The sequence below is a fragment of the Cladophialophora bantiana genome (assembly GCF_000835475.1).
Source record: "Cladophialophora bantiana CBS 173.52 unplaced genomic scaffold supercont1.18, whole genome shotgun sequence".
In the NCBI taxonomy this organism is placed as follows: domain Eukaryota; kingdom Fungi; phylum Ascomycota; class Eurotiomycetes; order Chaetothyriales; family Herpotrichiellaceae; genus Cladophialophora; species Cladophialophora bantiana.
Genome location: NW_015971592.1, coordinates 380,141 through 402,364, shown reverse-complemented (window position 1 = coordinate 402,364; position 22,224 = coordinate 380,141). Strand labels below are relative to the sequence as shown.

At 54.5% G+C, this 22,224-nt stretch overlaps 8 protein-coding genes across 8 annotated transcripts; 6 read left to right on the top strand and 2 right to left on the bottom strand.

Moving 5' to 3' along the window:
• Positions 1 to 299: 299 nt before the first annotated feature.
• Z519_10437 (uncharacterized protein) lies at positions 300 to 5,024 on the top strand (the record flags this gene model as incomplete). The annotated part of the gene is made up of 1 exon (XM_016768154.1): positions 300 to 5,024. The coding sequence occupies one exon, from the start codon at positions 300 to 302 to the stop codon at positions 5,022 to 5,024; it is 4,725 nt and encodes a 1,574-aa protein (XP_016615622.1).
• Positions 5,025 to 5,589: 565 nt separating this feature from the next.
• Z519_10436 (uncharacterized protein) lies at positions 5,590 to 7,097 on the top strand (the record flags this gene model as incomplete). The annotated part of the gene is made up of 2 exons (XM_016768153.1): positions 5,590 to 5,891; positions 6,020 to 7,097. 2 exons carry the CDS (start codon positions 5,590 to 5,592, stop codon positions 7,095 to 7,097), a joined length of 1,380 nt encoding a protein of 459 aa, XP_016615621.1.
• Positions 7,098 to 8,391: 1,294 nt separating this feature from the next.
• Z519_10435 (uncharacterized protein) lies at positions 8,392 to 9,501 on the top strand (the record flags this gene model as incomplete). Its single annotated transcript, XM_016768152.1, has 1 exon — positions 8,392 to 9,501. The coding sequence occupies one exon, from the start codon at positions 8,392 to 8,394 to the stop codon at positions 9,499 to 9,501; it is 1,110 nt and encodes a 369-aa protein (XP_016615620.1).
• Positions 9,502 to 9,781: 280 nt separating this feature from the next.
• On the bottom strand, positions 9,782 to 10,546 carry Z519_10434 (uncharacterized protein; the record flags this gene model as incomplete). The annotated part of the gene is made up of 1 exon (XM_016768151.1): positions 9,782 to 10,546. The coding sequence occupies one exon, from the start codon at positions 10,544 to 10,546 to the stop codon at positions 9,782 to 9,784; it is 765 nt and encodes a 254-aa protein (XP_016615619.1).
• Positions 10,547 to 11,470: 924 nt separating this feature from the next.
• On the top strand, positions 11,471 to 12,598 carry Z519_10433 (uncharacterized protein; the record flags this gene model as incomplete). Its single annotated transcript, XM_016768150.1, has 1 exon — positions 11,471 to 12,598. The coding sequence occupies one exon, from the start codon at positions 11,471 to 11,473 to the stop codon at positions 12,596 to 12,598; it is 1,128 nt and encodes a 375-aa protein (XP_016615618.1).
• A 1,172-nt stretch (positions 12,599 to 13,770) lies between these two features.
• Z519_10432 (uncharacterized protein) lies at positions 13,771 to 15,120 on the top strand (the record flags this gene model as incomplete). Its single annotated transcript, XM_016768149.1, has 1 exon — positions 13,771 to 15,120. One exon carries the CDS (start codon positions 13,771 to 13,773, stop codon positions 15,118 to 15,120), a length of 1,350 nt encoding a protein of 449 aa, XP_016615617.1.
• Positions 15,121 to 15,601: 481 nt separating this feature from the next.
• Positions 15,602 to 17,253, bottom strand: Z519_10431 (uncharacterized protein; the record flags this gene model as incomplete). Its single annotated transcript, XM_016768148.1, has 2 exons — positions 15,602 to 16,541; positions 16,700 to 17,253. 2 exons carry the CDS (start codon positions 17,251 to 17,253, stop codon positions 15,602 to 15,604), a joined length of 1,494 nt encoding a protein of 497 aa, XP_016615616.1.
• A 3,089-nt stretch (positions 17,254 to 20,342) lies between these two features.
• Z519_10430 (uncharacterized protein) lies at positions 20,343 to 21,475 on the top strand (the record flags this gene model as incomplete). The annotated part of the gene is made up of 2 exons (XM_016768147.1): positions 20,343 to 21,008; positions 21,068 to 21,475. The coding sequence occupies 2 exons, from the start codon at positions 20,343 to 20,345 to the stop codon at positions 21,473 to 21,475; spliced, it is 1,074 nt and encodes a 357-aa protein (XP_016615615.1).
• Positions 21,476 to 22,224: the final 749 nt, after the last annotated feature.

The window sequence follows — 22,224 nt, the reverse complement described above, 5'->3', positions numbered from 1 at the left end:
ACCCCCGGACACAACTCACCATCTCGGTCGATCGAACCTGCGCACAGAAACCGAGTATTCTCGAAGTTGCCAGAGTCCTTCACGGTTACGACCTCCTGCGGAATCCCCCTATTCTCCCTCTCCGGCCCTCGCCTTGACACAACCAACGCGCTGCTTCACCACTCCGTCATCGCGCGTCAACACTCTCCATTCTCCACACAGATGTCCGCACCACAGGATTTCAGAGGCCCGAATCACATCGGCTTGCCATTGCGCATGCCCAAAGCACAATAGCCTTGATTCGAGTGTTAGCTTCTACAATGTCATCTTCGATGCTAGGCAGTCGGCCTCGCACTGAGCGCCGGTCGTCGAGAGTACCTGGTGGGTTCGATCCAGAAGAGGAGGACGACGTGGCATCCGTTGAAAGCGACCGCGATGATTCGCCTATCCGAGATCATGAACCCTCCTCCTTTTTGGCTGGTCCTAGGGACCCCAGTAGCCTCCTGCAGCCAGTGGACGAAAACACCAATCTCGAGTTGCCTGCGAACATGACGTTGGACGAAAGTGAGATGAACAAGAAGTTATTGGATGTTGAATCGAGCTTCCTGCCCGAACACTCAGACTTAGTGGAAAAGAGCTCGACAGCCACTGGCGCAGATGATACGCACTTGTTCGGCGTCGTCAATGACAATGTCGCCGTGCGGAAGAAGCCACATCCTATCCAGATTTCCTACCAGTCCGACGACACGGAGAACCATGTTGCGGGAAACCTCCCCCAGTCACCGCGCACACCACCTGGCGCCTACAAGACTCCCGCACCGGAACGACATGCGTTCCGTGACACCGTCGACAGCGACGGGTCCACTCGTCAACTACCGAGCACATCCGTCCTTGAAAGCATGTCCTCCTCCCCCACGGCCGCTGCCGCTGCCCGAACACTTTCACGAGTGCAATCCCTGGCCACCATAGGCGGATACGAGACGGCCAATGAAACAGAAGATCAGATGAGACTCGAGAGGAGGTCTCGGAGTGCCCAAGATGATGAAGCCACTCCACGAAAGAACGAGAATCGATATTTGGGCTTGCCGCACAGCGCTGACGGACAGCAAGAAGGCACAGAAAGCACATCTAAACAAGGGACAAGGCGACCAGGATACCTACACAAGAGATCTTCCCAGGCGCGCCTATCCTACGATTCCATGGCCAGCTCTAATACAGACGCTAGCGATGTCACCGTAGGGGCGGACTTTGCGCTGCAATCGGGAGGTGCCCTGCCCGATTCGAGCGCGCAGCGAAAAGCCAGGGCCACAATCTCCAGACAAGCTAGCTTAGGAAGCATGATGTCTGGGATATCAGGAATTAGCGACGATGAACCTCGCTCGCAGAGACAGGCTGGCGCAACTGACTTAACGACGTTGGAGGAAGAGAGCCCCAACTCAAACAAGGCAGGCGGATATTCTACCCCTCGGGCATCGGTCTTCAACTTCAACATGCCTACAGATGCAGTAATCTCTAATAACGTGCGAGATCTAGAAGTACCAGGAACTTTTGCTCGTCAGTATCGTCAAGAGCGCAGCATGTCACCGGAGAAGAGCAACACTATGATAGGCATGACTCCGGGGCCCAAGCGAGGCCTGACGTTGAAAGAGCACAGAAGCACTGTGGAAAAGTTGGGCAAAGAGAACTTCGACTTAAAAATGAAGATCCATTTCTTGGACCAAGCGCTACAGAAAAGATCGGAGGATGGCATCAAGGAGATGATCACGGAAAATGTACAACTAAAGTCCGATCGGTTGAGATTGGAAAAGGATAATCATAATTTACGAAAGCAAGTTCGAGATCTGCAAAAGAAGCTCGAGGAGACCGGTGCCCGCGACTCGCCGAATGCTGATCAAGGATATGCCACCGACGAGGAAAGGAGTCCGACGGCCGAGGAAGAAGTCATCTATCTTCGAGAAAGAGTCGAAATTACTGAGATAGAGATAGACAAACTCCGCCAAGAGAACCTCGCAAAGGAAACGGAGAAGCGAAAGCTAGCTGAAATGGTCAAATCCTTGGGCGATACTCGAGCTGCTGCTTCCGACGTCGGCTCCAGGGAAGAGCGTGATATGTGGAAGGATATGCTTGAAGCAGAGACCATTGCGCGTGAGCAGTCTGAAGAAGAGAACAAGCGACTTCGGGAAGAGGTCGCAAAACTCAGGAGTGAGACATTCGTGTCCGGGAAGTCCAACTCTCGCAAGATCAAGATTGGAGGCTCGGTTGTTTCGAGATCTAGTAGTGTCGAAGCAGCAAATGCCAAAGACGCGGAAATTGAGAGATTGAGGCATGAAGTTTCGGAGCTACAGAAAATGATTGGCGCTCAGGCATCTACTCTGACGTCTCGGAATAAAGAAAAGGAGCGCTTGTACCAGGAAATTGAAGATTTGAAACTTGGACGGATGGGCGGTCTTCGATCGGTGGCTGGCGACAGTATTCTCGACCGGTCGGCGTCCAGAGCAAGATCCCATTCCCGCACAAGCAATGGAACGAGGTTATCCCGGATGAGCGACCAAGAACGCGAGGCCCTCGAGACTAGGATCAACGAGCTCCGCGACGAGGTGTCACAATTAAAACTCGAAAACCAGAACCTCCAGAACCAGTTCGACGAAGCACTCGCAGAACTCGACGCTGTGGATGCTCAGGCGCAAGCAGACGCTGATCAGTTTAATGAAGAGCTTCACTTGCTGACCCAGGAGCGCGACAACGCCTTGCGTGACGCAGAGGAGCAAGATCAAGCCTTCCAACAGTTGAAGAGTGAGGCCCAGGAGGAAATCGACGGTCTCGGAGATGAGCTTGATGCCAAGCTTGAGGAATGTGCCAAGCTTGATGGAGAACTCAAAGCCCAGGTCGAGAATGTCAAGGCGTTGCAGGCGGAGATGCGGTCTGCCGCGGAAGGCCTTGTCCGTCTTGAAGAGGATGCGCAGCAAAATCTAGCACGGTACCAGTCTGTCAAGGCCGAACTTGAGGACGCGAATCGCGAGCTTGAGAATCTCGAAAAGACTCTCTCCGAGGCTGAAAGCAAAGTGCAAAGATTGACGGTGCAACAGGAGAGCAGCCATAATGAGATTGCCTTCCTCCGTGAAGAGCAAGACGCTGACAAGATCAAGATTGGCGATCTGGAGTCCCTGCTCAAGAAAGTACACCTTAACCTGGAATCAGAAAGAGATAAGAGCAGGGAACTCGAACGGCGGATCAACGAGGAAAGGGCACAAAGAGACGCGGTTGCCAGTCAAGAAAAGCAGGAAGTTCAGCGGGTCATCAACGATCTCAATCGGGAAGCTTCCGGTGCGAAGGACGAACTTCGGAAAGTCCGCAAAGCACTATCAGCTCGAGACATTGAAGCCAAATCGTACCAGGAGCGGTTATCTGAATTGGAGGAGAGCCTGCGAAACATCATTGGGGATCCGAACAGCTCTCGGTCGAGCTTGATTAGTGCGGTCACCAAGATGCGGCGAGAGCTGGATCAGACCACTATTGACCTTGAAGCTGTTCGAAGGAGACTTGAACAGACAGAGAATCTGCTTGCTGATCGTGATGCGTTGTTGGAGTCGACGAGCCATGAATGCAGAAAATTGGCTGACGCCTACGAGCGGGAGAAGGCAGGCAGACGACAAGACAAGTTGGACTTTGAGAAGACCAACAAGGGTCATAACTCGACCACTAGGGCACTCACGTCCGCGTCTACTAGGATTGCTGAACTCGAAGGACTTCGTCAGACCGACAGGAAGCGGATGGCACAGATGGAAACTCAACTCAAAGAACAGCTATCTGAGAGGAACCAGGTGTTGCTCAATCTGTGGAAGAAGCTCTCTGCTATGTGCGGACCAGACTGGGCTCACAACAACAGCTTGATCAATGGCAACCTTCCTTCTCAAGAAGTGATTGGGAATATGCTCTTCTGGCCTGGGTTTAGCCGGAATTTGCTCTTGGCTGCAAAGCAGGTTGAAGGGACTCTTTCCACTTTCAAAGACAAGATCAAACGCGTCGAACGCGAGCTATACAAGGAGTACCAGGCACTGGAACAGACCCTAGAAGTACGGACCCGGAAGCTTGAACGTATCGAAGAAAGCTGGGAGCAGATGAAAATCAAGATGTCGGAAATGGAAAGCCGCATGGATACGGGAGCTCGAACGCCGAAATCCAGCAGAACTCCCGAAATCAGCAAGTTGAAGGGTGAGAACCGGTTACTCAAGGCCGAGCTCCAGCTTCTCCAACAGCAGCAGGCACACCACAATCTGCACCACCGACGAGACAGGAACGAGAGCCGGGCATCGGGATATTCAAGCATCATGTCAAATGAGGGACCCGGCCAAGTTGACGGAGCAGTGAATGGAGCTGTCGGCGTTCCGGCTCGTTCTTCGAGTATGAGGCGCACTCGAACGATGGAGCTGCAGAGACATCATTCCACAGGCATTGCGGAACATCTGGCCAGTATGGGCGGCGACGTCACCTCGTTGCGCTCGAATTCGATCTCTAGTCGTCATTCGGGGTATACACAGGGAGGCGAACGAGACCGGGGTGGCCTGATGATCCCTGCGGGGCCCTTTAACGCCCCCGTTGACGGAAAGTTCTCCCTGCCGCCCCCCCCACGAGAAGCCCCTCCGGCACCACCAAGTACAGCGTCGGGCTCAGATATTGCCAGTATTACAGCAGTAAGCGTAGGTGGTGGTCAAGGGCAAGAGAAGTGGATCCATCGCCTGAGAGAGCTGGAGAGGAGGTTGAAAGCCGAGCGTGAGGCTAGGTTGCTTGACCGAAGTGGTGCGAGGAGGAGACTAGAGGAGAGAGATGCGGTGAATGAAGAGTTACGACGCGAACTGGAGAGAGAGAGGGTCAGGAAAGTCAGTGGTGAAGCCGGTTTTGACGCAGGTCCTGCGATCTCGCCGCCTCCCCTGACGCTACCGCCTCCGCCCCCTTCGGCCGACATTGAGCATATGCATGGAGCGACAGGGGCGGATTTCGATGCGCAAGGACAAGGGCACGGCATTGGAGGAGCGAAGAAGCGCTAGGTTCGCGTCATAGGCATTGGGTTGAAACTGGCACCGCACTGGCATCAACCCAGAGTGCGAGGGACGGTCGAATGCAATCGCACCGAGTGAGAAAGGGAAGGGGGGGAAGAAGCTTGGATTATCTGGTGCAAAGCGAGGTTGTGCTTTTTGTTTTCAGGTTATCCTTGTATCATTATAGTTCGGGGGTCAATATCAGTATCACTACCGCGTATAGCGCAGGCAGAGGACTGGGCGGTGGGCAAGTGTCAGGCCCAGCGGATGAAAAAGGTTATCAGTACTACCCCTTGTGATATCCGAGTTTGGATCCAGGTGGAAAGCATTCCGTACAATAGAGTTACGAAGTACAGGCCTTATCACTTTAACGGTCGGGATCATGAGCTCGGAACGAGTCCCGAAGCGCCTCTACCAAGGACTTGCAGACGCGATGGAGTTGGTCGGTCTTGACGCGGTGACACTTGCCCCACCGCTCGAATTCCGGCCTGCGTCGTTGTCACCTCTCTGCTGGGTACCGAGTAGTGCTGCCTTCTATCATTCCACCTCTTCCCCACAGCCTCGTCTCCCGTTCATGTTTGGATCTCTCTTCTCTCGCAACCTCAAAGTTGAGGAGCACAACATGATGAACCAAGCAACCCCCGCACAATCGCAGAGCCCTGCGGTGGAGGCGCAAGCGGCTGGCGTGCAGAAAGGGAAGTCCAAGGTCAAATTGACCGCTGGCGATGGAGCGAGGCGTGACGGTGCAGAGGTAGAGAACGAAAATGCCCGAGACAGCGATGGCTCCGGCGACCCAGAGGGGGAAGAAGAGGACGAGGAAGAGGAGGAAGAGGACGAGGACGAGGAAGAGGATGATGACGATGATGATGTGGACAAGTGAGTTCAAGTTCCCGGGATATCCTCTCCCTGTCTACATCCACCACTATATGCCTGTTTGCCACCGGCTCTCTGCCTCACTTGGTGCGGGACAATGTTCCCTATGATTTCCTGACTGTTTGCGCCAGCTTCACAACCTCGGAGATTGTAACCGTCCACGTCGGCCCGAAGCGCAAACGCTTCCACCTCCATCGCGACCTGATCTGCCAGCGCTCTCCCTTCATGGAAAAATGCCTTCAAAAGAACCGCTTCGACGAGGGTTACAAGAATGAACTCTACCTTCCGGAAGACGACCCAAAGGCATTCAGCATAGTGGTCGAGTGGATATATCGAGGAAGACTGCCCGTCTTTGGGACTTTTGGGACGAGTGCAATTGGTAGTGGAAGTACGGCAGGCGCAAGAGGGACCACCGGGCTAGATATGTGTGACATGTCGCAGGCGTATTGCATGGCGGATAAGTTTGGCATGGAGGAGCTGCAGAACGGCATCATGGATTGTATCCGGACGAATTATAGACTGGGCAGTGGCAGTGGCAGTGGCAGTGGGAACGGCCATAATCACAGTCACATCCATCACATTATTGGTGGAGGACACGGCAGCAACAGAGACGCCAGCAGACCGAGCCTCGTCTCAAGCCTATCCGCACCAGGAGCAGACAGAGACGCCCAAACCGGGTCCGACTCAACAGCGTCTGCAAACCTCCGCCCCAACTATTCAGCCCTCGCCCTCGTCCACCTCCACGGACCGCACAAATCACCGCTGAAACGCTTCTTTATCGAGCACCTCGTCCACCATATGATGACATTTCCGCGCTACTACCATGATCACCTCAGGAAAAGCGTTGCGGACGACACCGACCGCGCGGAATTTGAAGAACTCTTCAAGATCCCGGAGTTGGCGATGTTGATCATGCGCAAGGTATGGCAATGGCAAATCGAAAAGTTTGGCGACCCAGCGAGGGACAAGGGCTGCGCCTACCATGTGCATTCCACCACGCAGTGCGACTCCAAATTGAAGGCTGCTTCTTCCATGGCGGGGAAAGGCTCTGCTGGAAATCGGCCGATCGGATCAGGGCTGGGAGGAAGCCCAAGTACGCATCCGGCAGTGCTTTTGCAGAGCTTAGCCCGAAACCAACAGAACCAGAGTAGTTGGATGGGTTCCCCGTCGACGAGTTTGGGCGGGTGGCATCCTGGCGTTGGGTGGTAGGAGCACCCGAGGGACCAGGAACGACGACAACAGGAGCAGCAACGGGAGCAGCAACAAGAAGCCATTGATGATAATTCTTCCGGGCTGACGATGCTGGGGCACCGTGACCGATCTCTGGAGTCGAAGATCGAGGAAACCCTGGAACTTTGCATCAAAATATATATGGCGGTAATCAGTTAGACCGCAGCGTGGAGAAGAGCATGAGGCTTTGCTTGGGGAAGCAGACGCGAAATTGCTAGCGTTGTTTGTTGTCCAAGGGTTCTAACATCAGGGGGGAGAAACGGACGTCTTCCTTCATGAAGCTTTTTTTTTTTTTACTGTCGGCGCTATTCGTTATATGGAATCAAGAGCGGAGTGTTCTGGCGCAGCAGATGCAAGGATTGTTTTGGGTTGGTGCGCTGTCTTGCTCCAACGCCATGAATATGGAAAAGGATTTGATATAACTGGATATGATGCATTGGTATGAATAATGAGAACAAACTAGGAAGCCGAATCCAAATTTTTTAACAAAAAAAATGCAAGTGACACAGTCTGACCCGCATATGGCAAGCCGCATCTAATGTGGCCAAAGACAGATCAATGAGGACGAAGTGGTCGCTATATCGAACGCAGCTAACAGCATAGGAAGACAGAGTGCCTCTATATCTAGCCGGTCAAGGTGAACGGAATGGCAAATGCTCATTACAGAGCAACGAAGGCCATCTCTGTTCTCCCCGCGATATACTTGGGAGGGTGCAAGGAGGGTGCCACTTATTTTTCCATTCGGCTTGGTGGTTTGGTGGTTTGATGGCGGGATAGGTGACTCGGAAGGTCGCAAAGTGGCTAGTTGGCGGACAGCTCACTCGGTACCCGGGTCGTTCTGGTTAGTTATCGAGAGTCAGTCTTGGGCGAGAGCAGAGCTGAGCCCAGCCACCCACGCACTAGTACGAGGTCTGTAACCCAATCTCTTCCTCAGCTTGCTTGCTTCCTTTTGCAGCTTTTTTCCTGCTCCTTGAGTAATCTGTCGTTCTTGTGGAGGAGACTTAAGACGTTGGTTGTTGCTGTCTAGTTCTCGCGCCTTGTGTAAAGACAGTATCGTCATTCGTTTTTGGGGGGGGCAATTGGCATCGGCTGAGACGTCGATCTGTAGTCGCATTCGAAGACGCGCTGCCACCCAAACACGGCGGTTTCAAGCTGAATAGAGAGAGTAAAAGCTATCGCCCGGCTTCGGAGGTCTTGACAGTACAGGAGAGTGGTTGGATTTCAACGCCATTCAAAAAGCTGCAGCAGACTCCTGCTCGTTCCATCCTCCAAGATGCCCAACGAACACACGCCTCTTCTCTGGTCCTCGTACCACCACCTCGATGCCGACAACAGCAACTTTTCAACCGATCCTCATGCCCAATTCTGCATGATGGTCGGGGTTCCCTCTTCCGCCCCGTCCCCAGACGGTAAATCGCGTGCTTCAGCAGTGCCGCCCAAGTCCTTGTACGGCAGGGCTACTCATCAACTCGCGAACCAGCGCTTTACCTACTATATGACCGCTTCGTTATCCAACACGATGCTCCTCTCCCAGGTCGTCCTAGGTGCCGCATTAACGGCCTTGGGGGCCTCCGAGTCAAGTCACATACTGATCACCATTTTCGGGGCGATGAACACCATCATTGCCGGTCTTGTTGCATATTTGAAGTCGAGGGGCCAGCCGATGAGAGCGAGGATGTACAGAGACGATCTGGAGAGGGTGGTTGACGAAATCGAGAATTCCGAAGTCATGTGGCTGGGGATAAGTGCCGGGGTGAATGGGTACGATGATATCGATACGGGCGATGGGAAGGGTGGAGAAAGGGGAGCAGCCGCAGTCACCGTCAGGAGTGAGGTTGCGAGACTGACCAGATTGTATGATCGGGCAGTGAGAAACAATACCGTGAACAATCCCGACATGTATATGACAGGGACGGTGGATGCAAACTACGCTGGGGCAACTCTGAGAAGTCGAGGTGCTGTTGCGGGAGGGCAGGCTGCTGCATTGCCAATAGCAGCACCAGCACCAGCACCCGTCGCGGCGCCCGCGGCCAGCCTCAATCCAGGTCCGCCTGTCCCAACAGCAGCGCCAATTCAGCAGCAGGCGCCGGATCCAGACGAGAGTCCGGCGACCGCACCACCGAAGCCGAAAGAGGACAAGACCACAGAAGAACAGAAAGAGGAAGAAACAAAGGGCAAAGCGAAAGAAGCCAAAGAAGCAAAGAGTGACGGAGAATCATCCAACTCGTCGGATTCGAAAGCGGAGGGGAAGAAGGGAAAAGCCGCCGACGAGCCAGCACAGAAGGATCAGGGGCAAGAACGTGACCCCGACGCAGAGCCTGCCAGTGACCCGAATGTTCCCTTGAAGAAAGTCGCCGGCGATGTGGCGGATACGGAGAGTTAGTTCTCATTCGGCTTGTCTGAACATAGAGGACTGGGACAACAGTGCAGAAGCGTGACTTGTACAGGTGGGTTTGGTATTGAACTTGTCTTTGGCACTTTCCGGTTTATTGTACAAAGTATACCCCCGGACGCAGATGCTTTGATGTGAAGGTGGTCAAAGGACAGTTGCTGTTGGAGAGGAAGAGAAGATGGATATGAGCGAGACGTTTCGGACTTCCTACACACTGGACATATACAGAGAGCGCCATGATCGCCCGTGCACCCCTTCGTTCTCCCCAATCTCACCCTTGCGAATGTAACATGTGGAGGGACGGATTGTATGCCTCCCTCCATTTCTGGGACACCATGTCTGCAAAACCAACGCCCGCCTCCTTGATCTCCTTTGCCGGCTTCTGCAGTATTTCCAGTGTCTTGTTCGTGTATTCATCCAACTCCATTGGCGTCGCGAGCTTGTCCAACCGGTTCTCGGCGTCGAGATCTGTTCGCACATACGGCGGTACGATTTCAATGACGTTGACGTTGGTGCCGCTGAGGCTATCTCTGAGTCCGACCAGGAACGCGTGGACCGCAGCTTTCGAGGGACAATAGACCGGGAACAGGGCCATGGGGACATATCCGAGACCAGAAGAGGTGATCATGAAGGTGCCCTCGCGGCCCAGAGACAACAGATGCGGGACGAGATGGCGAGCCAGAATGATGGGAGCAGTCATGTTGGTGTTGGTCTCTTTGATGATTTTTTCGTCGGAGAAGTTGTCGAGGGACAAGAAATTACCCTGGTATTGGATCCCAGAGTTGACCCAGACCGTGTCAATGTCAGGATACGCGGAGAGGATGGTCTTGACGTGGCCGGGGAGAGCGGCCAGATCACTGTTGTCCATGGTGTACGTTTCGAGACCTGGTAGCGCCTTGGCCAGCTCTGCGAGGCGAGACTCACGGCGGCCGGTGATGATCACTTTCTTGCCCATGCCGTGGAAGGCTCGCGCAAAAGATTCACCGATGCCGCCGGTGCCCCCGAAGATGAGGATGGTAGACATGGAGGAAGTCATGATTGTGGTTGCTGTGCTGGGTTTGGCAGGGGGACGTTGAGGATCTTATGAGAGTGATGAAGCTGGAATGTCGACCGCTGAAGCCATATCTTGCGACCTTTATATATTGTGCTCGCCACCGTCGCCATCTCCGACAGGTCGATACTCTGACACCTTGTATTCCAGCGGACGGGTGATACTTCCCAAAACGGCAACGGATGGAGATAATAATATTATAAGAATATTCGGGCTGTCACCACGACCGTGTTTGGTAACAGTTCTGTTGCTACCCGGCGCTCCACCCAATCGGTAGAACACCCTGGCATCTCCAGCATCTCCACCAACCGGTCAAGCTCTCTATCGCCGGCTGTGCTCTTCTTCCTTGCATATGGCGGCCACGGTGACGACTGGGTCATCACTTACTCGACTGCGAGTTTCTGTCTGTCTGCTGGTTGACGTTCTTCCCGCCCTCGGTCGTGTCTGGTCATTTTGGTGATGGTTCACTACACATTCATGCCATTACCATCCAACCGCTGTCAAACACCGCGACGGTCCCGTGTCTCGGCCCACCAGACGCCCCAGGCGCCATTACGCAGGTTTGATGTGCAGCATGACTAGGGACTTTGCGAAGCCGACGCCCAGATGCTTCAGCCGTCACGGCGCAGGGGTCATTTCTCCTTCGCCCGAGGATTTTTGATGTGAATGCAACTTCTCCACGGCCAGGCAGGGTGACCGCCCAAGCATTCGCTCGCATCTCGCAACAGCTGGTCTTGTATAGCAGGGTGAATGGCCATTCAGACCACATTCAGTGATCTTGTGCCATCAGTCATGTTTCGTTTGATATATGAGGGCTGCGGCCCAGTCAAGGCTCCGTTATTTCTCGGAAGCCTCATATACAAGACCTGCCTCGAAATCATTCGCCCCATAACGAACATGAACACAGACATGTCTCTTGCAACAGATGGAACCTCTACCATCGGCATTACTCAAGCTGCCATCAACGTCTTCCTCGCGTCGCAACAAGACAGCGGTCTTATCAGTGGCCTCGGCTACTGGCAAGTAGCCAATGGCTACACAGCAATCGCGCTGCACGATCTCTGGTCCAATACTCCTTCCTACAGCGGCATCTTGGACGGCCTCATCGGCAAAGTCGAGGTGAATACCACAAACTGCATCAATGACATGAACGACGACTCTATGTGGTGGGCGATCTGTGTATTGGAGGCTTTCGATCTTACGGGGGGACCGAGTCATCTTGCAGTAGCAGAGGCCATCTGGGAACATGTCAACCACTATGTGATTCCGACTGGGAAATATATCATCAACGGCACCGACATGGGAGGCGGGGTGATTTGGTCGAGCAAGCCGAATGAAACCCAAGTCAATGCCGTTACCACTGGTCTCTACGCGGAGCTATCAGCACGATTAGCATGTCAGCAAGCGAACGAAACGGACAGAGAAAAATTCCTCGCCTCTGCCATCAACAGCTTCTCTTGGATCTTGCGCAGCAGGTTCGATCAAGACAGGTATATTGTCCTGGATCACATCGATCTCGGCACAGGCCGGAGCTACGATTGGACCTTCACGTACAACACCGGCCAAGCTATTGCAGCATCTATCGCCATCTATAATACCTTGAAATCGAGAGACTTGGACTTGATTCAATCTGCAACGACAGAAGCGTATCTGGCCCTGGCCTGTGATATGGCCAGCCATGCCATAACTCGGGGCAGCTGGGTCGACGTGAATGGAACACTCACGGAGCCTGGGGCGTACCCTGGCACCGGTCCGGACAAAAAGCCAGCATGGGAGAACGACGACGCTATTGGCTTCAAAGCCATATTGCTACGGAGCCTGGCCAAGCTGTACAGGATCCTCTGCCGCGACGACAGCCACCCAGAAATGCAAACACAGTTGGCGAGTTTTATCGAGACGCAGTTCCAAAGTTTGCAGCTGAGAGATACAAACGGGAAGGGACAATACGGCCCCTGGTGGGATGGTCCCATGGATTTGCCAACAAGTCACTCCCAACTTGCAGCACTTGATGTGATGGCGGCCATTCATGTCGTGTGACGGAGGAGATGAAGAGGCTTAAGTTGGAGCTTTGACATTCAAACGTTTGAGGGCGCAATGTACAACGGTACCACCGGCCAGAGATCGTTCTTCCGCACACGGTCCCTATAGGATCTCATTGAACAGTCTTTCGCTGTACCACGGCATCAGCCAGAGATCCGACGTCAGCCCAGATTGAGATGAAACCAGTACCATCGGCCATTCTCCCACTGCTCAAGGTCTCTCGAACTGCGTTCACCAGGCTACACCAGTCGATGTCATATCCTTCGACAGGAAAAGTCGGCCAACCGCGAAGATGGATGGTTTCGGATATAGAGGGCATTTGCGACGCTCATTTTCCTTCCTCGACTCGCAATTAGTAGCAACTGGGATGCCTTGAACCCAGTGAGAGGCGGAGGTCAAGTTGCAGTTAATTTCCGCCAGTTTTATCATCTCGTCTACGGAATCAAGCTGTACTGGAATATTCTGCTCAGCATCAGGCCGTTTGTTCGCTCGCCTGGCATGTAAACGTCCTGTGTTCCTGTTCAGCAGGGAGCAGCTCTGATACGATGGACTTAAGCGTGTGCGCAGTCGTACAGAGGGCAGTTCCATTCATCGCCGTAACACTATCTCAAGCGGCTGTCGGGTCATTTTGCTGGACAAGAAGCTCGGCCTTCATGACATGGGGAGGAGGGGTCAAGTTGTGGCTTGGTGAACTGATTGCCTCTTGCTCCTCAACAAACTATAGGCACCCACCTGACGAAGGGAGCTATGTACCTCAGCAGGGCCTCTTCATGTTCTTCCTGTTTTTAAGGACTCGCTTTCGATTACGAATTTAACCAGTCAGCGCGGTGTTGTAAGGATAGATCAAACATATTCAATGCAACAGTGAAGTAGCCACGATTGCTCTAATAGAGTAATAACCGTGGGATAAGCGGCCTTGGTGGAAATTATGCTGTGTGTCCATAGGAGGAAATCGTAACGAAGGAGGAAGCCATAATATTACAAGACCTGGTGAGCCATCAGGCCATACTTGTACAGGCCCAGGGTGGATGCACCCAATGCGGGGAGGCTATGTACCCAACTGCGTCTGCCCTTCTGGTTAATATCTCACCTGTAGCAGCACTATCGTCTCTTCCCGCCCTTCTTACCAGTCAGGCCCAACAACATATTCCGCAGACGCCGTCACCTTCATGTCTGTCAACGGCACAATGCTCGAGGGGAAATATCCCGCCAAAGCACACTGTCGGCGCGTCGCTCAATACATGATCGACGCCGGCTTCTCACGCCATGGAGTCATATACCTCGAAGCCCAGAAAACCCACATGGTTGAAGACGACGACCAGGCCATGCACTTCCGACAGCGTCGATACTTCTTCTACCTCTCCGGCTGCAAGCTCCCCGACGCGTACCTGACCTACAACATCCCCCAAGACATCCTCACCCTCTTTATCCCCCCCATCGACCCGGACAGCGTGATTTGGAGCGGCCTGCCTGAGTCCAAAGAGGAGGCCATGGCCAAATATGACGTCGACAATGTCCTCTACTCGAACGAAGTCAATGCCGCATTGGCAGCCTACGGGCCTTCGAGGGCCGCCACCGTCTACGCCATCCCCGAACAAGTCTCCGAACACATCACATTCTTGCCCTTCAAAGCCGTGGAATTCTCGTGCCTTAAGACGGCCATTGATGAGTGCCGCGTGGTAAAAGACAGCTATGAGGTCGCGCTCATCCGCAAGGCCAATGAGATCTCCACACTTGGGCACATTGAAGCCGCCAAGGCGGTGCGTACGGCGACAAATGAGCAAGAACTTTACGGTGCCTTTGTCGGGACATGTATTTCGAACGGGGCACATGAGCTGGCATACCACTCCATCTGCGCCAGCGGGACGAGTTGCTCGACTCTCCACTACGTCCGTAACGACCAACCCTTGCGGGACCGCTTGAACATCCTTCTCGACGCGGGCGCAGAGTATGACTGCTACTGCGCCGACATAACGCGCACATTCCCCATCTCGGGCGCATTCACGCCCGAGTCACAGACGATATACAATATTGTTGATGAGATGCAGTCGTCGTGCTTCAAGATGCTGCGCGCAAACATGCGGTGGGAAGATGTGCATATGAACGCCCACCGCGTCGCAATCAGAGGGCTCAAGGGTGCCGGCATCCTTGTCGGGGACGAGGAGGAGATCTTCAACAAGCGCATCAGCGTCGCGTTCATGCCGCATGGCCTGGGCCACTATCTGGGCATGGACACGCACGACACGGGCGGCCACGCCAACTACGACGACCCGGACCAGATGTTCAAGTACCTGCGCGTGCGGGGCGCGGTGCCCGCCGGCGCCGTCATCACCGTCGAACCGGGCATCTACTTTTGCAAGTTTATCCTGGACCCCGTGCTGGAGGACCCGGAGCTGAGCCGGTACATTGACAAGAGCGTGTTGGAGAGGTACTGGACCGTCGGCGGCGTCAGGATCGAGGACGACGTGCATATCTTGGAAGACGGCTATGAGAATCTGACCAAAACCCCAAAGTTGTGATGATTTACTCGCCAGGAAGTTTGGGATTCTCGCGTTGGCCCACGCCCGTCCGGGGTATGTCCTAATGATCAATTGAGCCTTAATGAGAGCATGACTACGGAGTCCAGCAATGATGTACCAGCATGAATCTGCATTATGATGGCGATGCTAAACAGACAGGCTGGGGGAGGGGGAGGTTATCGTGCAGCACAGGTCATCCATAGATCCTGCGGTGTGAGCAGACACAGCTAAGGTAGGAGAGGGATCACAGTTGTAGTGCCGCTGGTGCCACCACCCCCGAATTCGCTAGTCTCTCTACCTCCCTACTCGCGAGGTATCTTGCTACCTTCCTACCTGCAAGTACTTACGTACTTCCTTACTCATTACACGGACGACGACCGGGACAGGCCGACGCTGAGGCCGTCCATGACGACTTTTCCGCTCCTCTGAACGGGTGCTTACTCAAAAGCTCTCCTCATGCTCAGTGATCAGTGCTTCGTGCTCAATCCTTCCAGGTAATGACCTTTGTCCGGACCCACTCCTCCAGACCAGGCAGGCCGTTGAAGCGACCGAACCCGCTCTTCTTGACACCGCCGTGGGGGAGGGCGGACTCGTCGTGGATGCTCATGCCGTTGATGTGGACGGCCCCGCTCTCGATCTGCCTGGCCAGCTTGAGGCCGCGGCGCAGGTCCTCAGTGAAGACGGCGCTGGCCAGGCCGTAGTCGGTGTCGTTTGCGATCTGCAGCGCCTCTGCGTCGTCCGCCACCACGTACAGCGACACGGTTGGCCCGAACGACTCGGTGTGGTAGATGTCCATCTTGGGAGTGACGTTCTCGATGATGACGGGCCGCATGCGCGTGGCCAATGCCTCGCTGTGCTGCGCGTCGCCGTACACCGTCTTAGCCCCCTTAGACAGCGCGTCCTCCAGCAGCTTCTTGTTCTTCAGCACCGGCGCCGCCGTCACGAGCTGCGGCACTCCCATGCCGCCCGGGGCTTCGGCGAAGACGTTGTCCATCGTCTGCTTGAGCGCCTCGCGGAATTTGTCCGCCACTTTCTCGTGCACGATGATCCGTTCCGTTGCCATGCAAATCTGGCCCGCGTGCAGGAACGCACCCAATGCGCACTGCAACGCAGCGGTCTGGATGTTGGCGTCGTCACACACGATGGAGGGCGCCTTGCCGCCGAGTTCCATGACGGTCGGCTTGAGGTACTTCCCGGCCTGGGAGGCGATTATGGCGCCCACGGCCGTCGAGCCCGTGAAGTTGATCTTCTTGATGGCTGGGTGAGAAATCAGCGCGGAAGTCACCTTCGCAGCATCTGCGGGCCGATGGTAGATGGTGTTCAGGCAGCCCGCGGGTAGGCCGGCCGTGTGAAGGACAGAGGCAAGAGCCCAGTAGGTTGCAGGAGCGGCTTCAGGGCCCTTGAGGATGACTGTGTTTCCCCTGTGCGGGTTTTGTTCTGGTCAGCCTGTAGCCCAAACTTTCTTTCTTATATGATGAATCCTTTTTCTTTTTTTTTTTTTTTTTAAAAAAAAAATCTATTCAAAAGGAAAGTATAGAGCGTCATAGATTCCTTACGATTGTGTTGTTTTTCAACTTACATGGCAAGAGGCTGCAAGCAGGCACGGAGACCTAGGACATAGGGGGCATTCCACGGCGCAATCCCGAGAACCACACCAAACGGCTCTTTAACCACCATGGCATTGGCGCCCTCTTCAACGACGACGGGCATGGAAGAGGTCGAAGCGACCTGAATGAGGCCAGCGACGCTCTTGCAGGCCTCGTATGCCAGGTTGTGCTCGAAGGCGAACATGCTCTCGGCCGCGCCCGTCTCGCTATAGCTGTAGTGCTTCAGCTCGTCTCGTCTCCGCTTGAACTCGTCGGCCGCGCGCAGGAAGATATCTCTCCGGAAGTTGGGCTTCGTCTTAGACCACGTGGTGAATGCCTTCTCGGCGGCGGCGATGGCCTTCTGCACGTCCTCCTCGTCGGCCGACGAGCACTTGTAAAGTGTCTTCTGGTCGAGCGGGGAGACCACGTCAAAGGTCGACGGCAGCTTGACTTCTTGTCCGTCCAGCCACAGGGGAATGGTGGATGAGATATCGAAAGCTGGAGACGGGGCTGGCGCCTGTGCACCGTTAGTGCCGTTGGAAGCCATCGTGCTCTGGATAGGGCTGCTGGGCGGAAACGCCTGGGGTTTGATGAGAGATGGTTGATTGTCTTCACGAGGACGACAGACGTCGTCGGGCAGGAATGGGGGTCAGCATTTATAAATCAGATCCAAGGAGACCCTCCGGCATTTGAACAAGGCATGCACAAGCCATCGGATTGAGCACCTTCCCTGGTACGCTATACATATAGTAGTAGTTCGAAATCCACGCGGATTGGTTCCGGGGGGTGGAAGCGGGGAACAATTGGGAGGGCTAGAACGCGGGGCAGCCAAACCGGGCAATAGACGCCATCGAGGGGGCCTAGTAGTGCCTAGTAGCCAGGTGCCAAGTCGTTCGTAGCCCCCCAAGGCAAGTGTTTTCGGCTGTTTTCAGGGTGATGGGCGGCGTCCCATCGTGTCCCGGGAATGCCTGCACCAGCCTCACCCAACGCTCCCGAAACCCGAAGCAGGCCGCGGGAAGCTACACCCGATGTCTTTGAACGCAGCGTTCATCTGAGTTTGTTTGCTTATGAAGAATCCCAGCGACAACGGAATTCGGTGAAACGTTCTTGTTACCTTGTTCGGATCCTCGAATCCCGTCGCTTGCGCGGCCTCTTTGAGTCTTGCCATGGATTTGGGATCTTCGGGAAGAGAGCCAACCCGGGCCCATCGGGTCGGGGTCTGTACTGTCTGGGCTGGCTTCTCCATAGCCCTTGAGGAAAATCTACCTCGCATCGAGTGTGCGGACTTGTAATGTCATCTCCTTCACATCTTATACTCTCTCACGTCGCTGATGCTCTCGAAGAGCTCGAAGTGGTGAGCGGAATACGCACCGTTTGTCTCTAAAGGAAACATTTCGGGAGTGAAAGTGTCCCGGCTGCTCACTCAGTGGCGGGAGGACTCGTTCTGCAGGGAATCGGGACCCGACGCCGAGCCTGAGTAGCGCTGGTGTCGCCCATGTGAGATGATCTTGCGCCCACTAACTTTTGGTTTTTTGACGGCCGCCTTTTGCTGGGAACGATAGCGAGTACATCCTGTACGTACTCACTAACTTCTGGACTCCTGTGCACCGGACGCGCAGATTCTGTCAGGCTCGCTCCTCGCCATCCTCCTCTTTGAAAACCTGTGACTGCGATAAAGAAAAAAACCAAGAATTTTCAAATCGCGCGATCGTAGGGATGGTTGGATCTGGATTTGTCGAACTCGTTAGTCTTCCACAAGATGCGGCATTTTGAAGAACAGATTCTGTTGCGAGCACATGCAATCAATTCATGTTCAAACTGGAACGCAGATCCGAGAATTTTTGGATACTCCCGTCAATTGGCCAGTCTGCTGTCTGCCGTTGGAAATTTGACCCTGCTTTAGCAAATGCTGATTGAGATGTGCGCGTGGTCGCCATCAGACCACTTCTGCATCATCGCGCATGAACAGTCATCGCGTTCGCTTATGCCCGTCACACGTGGATTCGAGGGGGCTTGTACTCGGCCTGTGCGGAAGATGCTCCAGGCGCGACACGGCGACTCTCGCACTGGACATGCTCACAGACGACAGACGAGAACAGGACTTGTGTTTCGCAGTGACAAGAGGTAGAGCAAACGGCAGCCGAGTATGAAGCGGGCTTATAGACACTCGAACGCGTCGAGGAGTCGGGCAATTGACGGCCTGCTTCTTCTGCACTTCGCAGTTCGCCGAGGAGCGAGTGCGGGAGACTCGAGACTGCTTTTGGGATATCTGGTATTTGACGGTAAGTGAGAGAGCAATTTCTAGCTTATCGAGCTTCGAGTATTCCTCACCTCATCCTCAGGTGACGGCAAAATGCTAGGTTCAATGGAACTGGCATGGAGGGTCGCGACGGCGATGGCACCCAAACATTCGGCCGTACTGGTACCCCCGCAAGCTATCATGCCACTCTGTAAGGTAAACAAAGAACCAAAACTTGCGGCGATGATGGCATGTGGCGGAGAAACGGGTTTGTCTAGGTCTTGGATTGGGCGGATGAGGGTAGATGAAGATCACTAGGTAGGCGGGATCGGGGGGCCACCTGGGTGAGCTGTGGGTGAGCTGTGGGTGAGCTGTGCTTCGGAGCCGCCCCCCTTGTTCTTGCCCTGTGCGACCTGGGCAAGGCAGCTTTCCCCGCATTGCCCTCTACTCCGTAACAGCCTGGGGCCTCGTTTTCGTGCCTTCTCCGGATTCCCCTTTGTCCCTTTGGTCCTTTTCCTGCGAATTCCTTCAGTCCCTCGAATCGAAACCCTTCTGGCGGACATGGATCTCACATCTCGGCGAGCTTAACTTTGTGATCCGAGCACGAAAGAAAGATCCGGAAAAAGCTTACAGCGAAGCAGCTTGCGCAGTCGCCAGCCGCCCTGCTGTGGCTCACCAGGCCCAGATCTGTCCCTACTGCCCCCCCTTAGCACTGTATCCACCCGCGCCGGCGCCCATCTCCTACTTGCTCCCTCGCATCTCTTGTCGCCCACCCGTCCATCCATCCCGCCAAACCCCTCACCTCGTCTTCTGTTTTTCCTGTAACTTTCTTTCGCTCCATCTTCCTGCAGTCTCCATCCTGGCTCCTTCCGCACTCATTGCTCATTGCCCATGTTCGTCCCTCCGGCCAAGGGTCCCCAGGGCCTTGTCTGTGACAAAATCCGTTCGTCCACATGTCAATCCCGCCGGTCGGATGCTATCTTGTGCAGCTTGTGGCTAAACACATGATCCGCTTATAGAAAGTCTCCTTACACCCGTCATGAGATGTAACATCTTCAACGGTCCAGCCCTCTCAATCAACCCACTGATTGGCCGTACCAGCTCAGCGGTCCACAGGATATACGTTTGGAGCAATGAACGACACACGCGCCTACGTGATCAGACTCTGAGGGGTTTCCGCTCATCCTGAGCTGAGTGAGTTTGTCTTTGTTCAATGGAGAGAGGGGTCGAGAGTTCTTCTGACATCTACATAAGGTCTGCCTGATTCCTGTGACTGCCAGACATCATCACCATCACCACCATCTCCATCCTCGAGACCTCGAACGGGCACTTCCCCTCCATACCCATTGCCAACTTGCCAACTTGCCAACAAGATCTTTCCACCTCCATCCTACAGAATGACTTCATACAAGATCCCCACCGAGCAATGGGCTCAGATCATCGACAAGGTCGGCGGTCCTGTGCAATACAGGAAGATCCCCGTCCCCAAGCCCGGCCCAGAGGATGTGCTCGTCAACATCAAGTACTCTGGTGTCTGCCATACCGATCTGCACGCTGTCAACGGTGACTGGCCTCTTCCCACCAAGCTGCCTCTCGTCGGTGGCCACGAGGGTGCTGGCATCGTTGTAGCCCGTGGCGAGTTGGTCACAGATGATATCTGCAAGCTCGGCGAGGCCGTGGGTGTCAAGTGGTTGAATGATTCCTGCTTGAACTGCACATTCTGCATCCAGTCAGACGAGCCCCTTTGCCTCACCCCCAAGCTTTCCGGCTACACTGTCGATGGTTCCTTCCAACAGTACTGCGTTGCATCTGCAAGGCACGTTGCCCATATCCCCGAGGGCGTGCCTCTCGACGAAGTCTCGCCAGTTCTCTGCGCCGGCATCACGGTCTACAAGGGTCTGAAAGAGTCGGGAGCAAGACCAGGACAGACGGTTGCCATCGTCGGTGCGGGTGGCGGGCTGGGTTCCCTAGCACAGCAATACGCTCGGGCTATGGGTATTCATACCATTGCCATTGATACGGGAGATGACAAGAAAGCACTCTGCGAGAAGATGGGTTCCCACGTAAGTCTAAAAAGCTGCTTCCTTTTTGCTCTGGAAGTGATACTAACCAACATGATCAGGCCTTTATCGATTTTGCCAAATCCAGCGACGTTGTCAAGGACGTCAAGGCCGCGACCAAGGATGGTCTCGGCCCTCACGCTGTCATTCTGGTCGCAGTTACCGAGAAGCCCTTCCAACAAGCTGCCGAATACGTCCGCCCTCGAGGCACCGTCATTGTGATTGGTCTCCCCGCCAAGGCATACATCCGCGCCCCAGTCTTTGAGTCAGTGGTGAAGATGATCAGAATCCAGGCCTCGTACGTCGGGAACCGACAAGACAGCGAGGAGGCACTCGACTTCTTCGCTCGTGGACTGATCAAGGTGCCATTCAAGACGGTGGATCTGAAAGATCTTCCCAAGGTGTACGAGATGATGCATGCTGGCCAGATCGCTGGACGATATGTGCTCAAGATGCCCGACCCAGAATAGACGACCAACTGCAACGAGGCATGTGACAGCTCAGTCGACCGAGTCGGCCGGCTGGTTATGTAAGAAGATTAGTTAAATAGCATCAACAAAATGAGCATGGATCTAAGAAATCCCCTCGCCGTTTACGACAAACTTTGATGCTCGCAAGCTCGGGGTAATGGATCTCCGTCCTCGGGTGTCCCAACCCGCTTTCTCTATTCGAGATAGCGTGGAAATGGATCAACTGCCAACCACGACTGCTCGGGTTGCTCAGTTCTCGGTACACAATTTCTCCCTCTGCCCGTAGCAGCGGGCCAGCTTTGCGCCGCCAATTTTGTCACATCTGCCCCGTGTTCACATATGCGTTCTGTTCATCATCACTTGCAGCCTCAAGTACGACATTGGTCCACGCCACCGGAAAAGCGTCAACAATATCCCACCTCTAGTGTCGTGGATGGCAAAATGTTTGATCGTTAATGAGTCAGCCTGATCGCAATCTGGGATCATTGCAGGACCATCTCAGCCACCGATTTTCTAATTTGACTGGAGTAGTCAGCAAGGCTCGCACAAGGCTCGCACATACATATCTAGCGAGTCAGGTACTGCATAGTCTCGATAGGTACCTCGCCTCGCTCGTACAGACGCCACCTGCGCCAAGAACCTCGCAGCCTCATGCCTCCGCCGTCTTTACCCGAATGGGCAGTACCCCTTTCCTAATGAGGCTATCCAAACAAGTGTCCTGGCTTGCTCGTGAGCGGCATCCACGCCAC